The sequence below is a fragment of the Austrofundulus limnaeus genome, unplaced genomic scaffold, assembly GCF_001266775.1.
Source record: "Austrofundulus limnaeus strain Quisiro unplaced genomic scaffold, Austrofundulus_limnaeus-1.0 Scaffold512, whole genome shotgun sequence".
NCBI classification, from domain to species: Eukaryota; Metazoa; Chordata; class Actinopteri; order Cyprinodontiformes; family Rivulidae; genus Austrofundulus; species Austrofundulus limnaeus.
In genome coordinates, this window is record NW_013952914.1 from 61779 (window position 1) to 66124 (window position 4346).

General features: G+C 42.1%; 1 protein-coding gene across 1 annotated transcript in view; it reads left to right on the forward strand.

Annotated features, from left to right (window-relative positions):
• The window catches only part of LOC106530359 (growth hormone receptor), a gene marked incomplete at its 5' end in the record, with an annotated part of 16816 nt that extends 13547 nt beyond the window's left edge, over positions 1 to 3269 (forward strand). The window contains 2 exon segments of the mRNA XM_014025955.1: positions 973 to 1042; positions 1127 to 3269. Of these exon segments, the coding sequence (XP_013881409.1) occupies positions 973 to 1042; positions 1127 to 1897 (841 nt within the window).
• Positions 3270 to 4346: the final 1077 nt, after the last annotated feature.

Consider the following 4346-nt stretch of genomic DNA (forward strand, 5'->3'; position numbering starts at 1 on the left):
CTACCATCCATATTTACTCACAGCATGATTAAATTAAAAATATATATTAATATTCATAAATATTTACACCAAAACTATACTTTCAGACAATTTTTCACAAATAACAGCCAAACCACAAGAATAAACAATATATCCTTATATCTTTCAGAGCATTAACATTTAACACAGCTTATAAAACCACAGCAGCAAAAAAATATTTGTTTTTTACTCACATTTGATGCATTTTTGTCCTCAAATATGTCCAAATTAGCAATTCAAAATGGCGACCGAAAGTCTTTTTATCCAAATAAAGTTACTTCTCCTGCCAACAAAAATCACTTTTCCATGCGTTGAAGCACTCGAAACACTTAATAACAAATATATTTTCATCTTATCAGCAGGTTTCGTCAGCTAACTGGACAATAAACGGTGGAAAACAACTTTTTGCTGTGAGCGTTAGCTTCCTTCGTTAGCATAATAACACTGCCGAAACATGGTCGCCTCCACTGTGTTGTCATCTTCCATCACTAACAAAGTTCCTGCCCCCTCTATTTATACATTAAATGAAAGGTATGGTGATTGGCTACACAGTTATAGCGTCAGAACAAAGCTCGGAGCTGATTGGCCGATTTTTCAGTCAATCAAAGCTAGAAAGACGGAAACCAGAAGTTGGTCACCACTGATAAATTATTGGCYCTRGACAGGCGAAACTTGAACCCAGTTGGTCAAWTGAGGTGTCAATCRAAAGAGGAGGGYCTAGACGTCAAGTTTGATGCATTGAACATGGACACAGGCGGAACAGGAAACAGATTTACTTCAAAATAAAACAAATACAAAACGGCACGCGGGCGTTCCGCTGAAAGTTAATGTTGTGAAAATCAATAAATAAATCATGAAGTTTGATACTTTGAATGTCAGATCTGAAAATGAGCTGAAACTTCAGGTTTATTCTTTATTTTCATGAGAAAAGTTAAACTTGTTGTTTTCCTGAAGGTTGATGTTTATTCTTCTGCCTCCGGTTCCCGGACCCAAAATACGAGGAATCGACTCGGATCTGCTGAAGGTGAGGAAACGTCGATTGTTAGGAAGAGAACCGGTGAGTTCTTGTAAAAACGAGGACGTTAAGATGAATGTCTTCCTCTGACAGAGAGGGAAGCTCCGGGAGCTGACCTCCATCCTGGGGGGTCCGGCGGACCTGAGACCGGAGCTGTACAGCAGCGACCCCTGGGTGGAGTTCATCGACCTGGACCTGGAGGAGCGCAGCGACAAACTGACGGACCTGGACACGGACTGCCTGGTGGGCCGCTCCGGCTCCTCTGCGCTCTCAGGAGGCTTCAGAGACGACGACTCGGGTCGGTCCAGCTGCTGCGAACCGGAGCTTCTCTGCGAGTCCAGTCCGTCCCCGGTCCATCCTCTGAACCCGGACCAGATCTTCAGTAAGGAGGCGCCGCTCCAGAGAGCCTCTGGTTCCGGTCCTGGGATCCAGGGCTGCACCACCGGGGAGCCTTCGCTTGCAGCCCTGAGCCGAGAGGTTCTGTACACCCTGGTCAGCGAGGTCAGGTCCGGTACCGTCCTGCTGTCCCCCGAGGACACAGACAACGACATGTCCAAACAAGCTCAGCTGCACAGAGACTACACCCCTGAGCGCAGCGCCGGGAAAACCAGCTCCGAATCCTGCAGAGGAACCCTGAGCGGACCCCTTCGACCCGGAGCGGACCCCGGTCCAGTTCTGTCCCCTCAGCAGGAACTCCACCCGTCCTCAGCTCCTGTCTACACCGTGGTGGACAGCGTGGACAAACAGAACAGCCTCGTCCTCACATCCAACCCTGCACCGCCCCCCCGCCTCACCCTCCCAAAACCTGTACCGACACCAGACGGGTACCTGACCCCGGACCTGCTGGGCAGCGTCACACCCTAAAGACCCTAAACCTGAGACCCTAAACCTGCACCGGACTCTGAGACCCTAAACCTGCACCGGACTCTGAGACCCTAAACCTGAGACCCTAAACCTGCACCAGACTCTGAGACCCTAAAACCTGCACCGGACTCTGAGACCCTAAACCTGCATCAGACTCTGAGACCCTAAACCTGCACCGGACTCTGAGACCCTAAACCTGAGACCCTAAACCTGCACCAGACTCTGAGACCTTAAACCTGCACCGGACTCTGAGACCCTAAACCTGCACCAGACTCTGAGACCCTAAACCTGCACCGGACTCTGAGACCCTAAACCTGCACCTGAGACCAGTTCCTAAAGACTTAAAGGAGTCCTCCTACGACTCGGCCGACTTGGTTGAAAGTTCTGGCGCTTGCCCTACAGCTGAGCTGAAGAACTCAGAAACAGCCAAAGCTAAAAGCATCTGAAGCTAAAATGAGCTGAATCTTAAAGCAGCCGAAGCTAAAATGAGCTTAAGCTAAAACTAGCCGAAGCTAAAAGGAGCTGAATCTTGAACCAGCCAAAGCTAAAAGCAGATGTAGCTATAAGCAGATGTAGCTATAAGCAGCCGAAGCTAAAAGCAGCTGAAGCTAAWAGCAGATGTAGCTATAAGCAGCCGAAGCTATAAGCAGCTGAAGCTAAAAGCAGCTGAAGCTAAAAGCAGCTGAAGCCAGTTCTTGGTGTAGATGCTGACTCCTTGGAGGCGTGGTCTTCTCTGCTTTAATGTTTAGAGGAGAAACTTCAGCTGATCTTATCTGGTTTGCAGAATGAAAGGATTAAAAACGAGCCGACCCACGTGCTCCGTCGACACGTTTGATGTTGGAAACAGACGAATCGATTTGATTTCCTTTGATCTTTGGTTTCTGGTCAAATCTGGTGTCAGACCTCCTGGTTTCTTCATGTCTTCTCCGTGGAGACGTCCTCAGAACCTTTTCACCGGACGGACTTCCTTCGTCTGCACCTGGTTAATTTTTCGAGTCGTCTGGTTGCAGGTAGATCCCACAGCCGAAGCAGCTCAGCGTTCCAACAGAGGCAGGTTTGTAGACGTTCAGCTGAGACCTGGTGGTAGTAGCTGAGAGTTGTCCTCAACACAACAGCTCAGATAAAACCTTCGTTTCAAACTTCATCTTCAGTATTAATACAGATTTTATTCATTAAACTTTGAGTTAAGTTGTGTTTAATGACACGGCCAAAACATTTAAAATATGTTTTAAAGGGAAAATATGAAATGTAGCAAAAACCAAACGTTTCAGCTTTATTTTGTAATTTTTTTATTTAGTTTTAGGTCAACAGCTGCTCATGAAACAGTTACAGTTATCGATAAACATTTTATAATAAAGTGTTGATAAAATGCTTCTGTTGCAGAAATGTTTTCATTTTTTTATTTAGAACTGAAATGTTTTAAAACTGTTTGCAAATTTTCAGTGTTAAAGTTAAAATTTGCTTATTTTCGTTCACTGATTTCAGTGTTTTTATGGTTTTGTTGTTTATTTGACCAATTTCTGGTTTGTTTTTGTATTTAATGTTTCCAAGTTGTTTATGCGATCATGTGTATTATATTGTATTAATAAACAACTTTTAAACTATTGTCTTCCCAAGTTTTTTTGTGCTCATATTATACAAAAAAATGTTAAAAGCAAAAGTAAAATGAAATTATTAAATATAAAAAACGGTAAATCACTCGTATAATGTTAAATTAACAGTACATGTTTTTATAAACTGCACAATTTTAATAAATTMAGAATGTATGGAACAACTAGAGACAGTTGTAAAAGAATTATTTCCTTTTTTTTAATTCAAACTTCTCAGCGTTCAGATAAATTAGAATTCGGAGTTCTGACAAAAAAAAAGTTGGGACTTTATTCTCAGAATTCTGATTTTAATAAATAATTCTGACTTATTTTCTCTTTTTAAAATAAGGATTCTCAGATTAAGGTCAAGATTCTGACGTTTTTCTCAGAATACTAATTTAAAAATTAATTTTCGGCTCTAATCTTCTCCCATACCTGAATCTTTGCTCGAAGTTTAAATTTCCGATTGTCCTTAAACTCAACCTTTGTGCTAGCGCTCGTAGCCGTTTTTAGCTTTGCTAGCTAAACATTGATTTCGTTTTTTCACTTCAACAGTCGCAATAAAGCTGTTTTATTTTACTAGTTGCGTGAATTTTATCAGTTAAAGACATGAATAAGCTAAACTGTGTCAATCTTGAACTTATTCTGGAGGAGTTTGAACAACTGGAGCAGGTAAAAGATGTTTGTTAGCTAAAGTTTTCCACCTATTTCCGGTTTGTTTTCTTGAAAGATAAACAGAATAAATCACTTTTTCTYACATGTAGATAGCTTTTTATCAAATCATTATGTTAAATAAATATTTTTCTCATGTCTCAAACCAACAGCTTGTTTGTTTTTTACCTGATTTATAGTTTTTATTC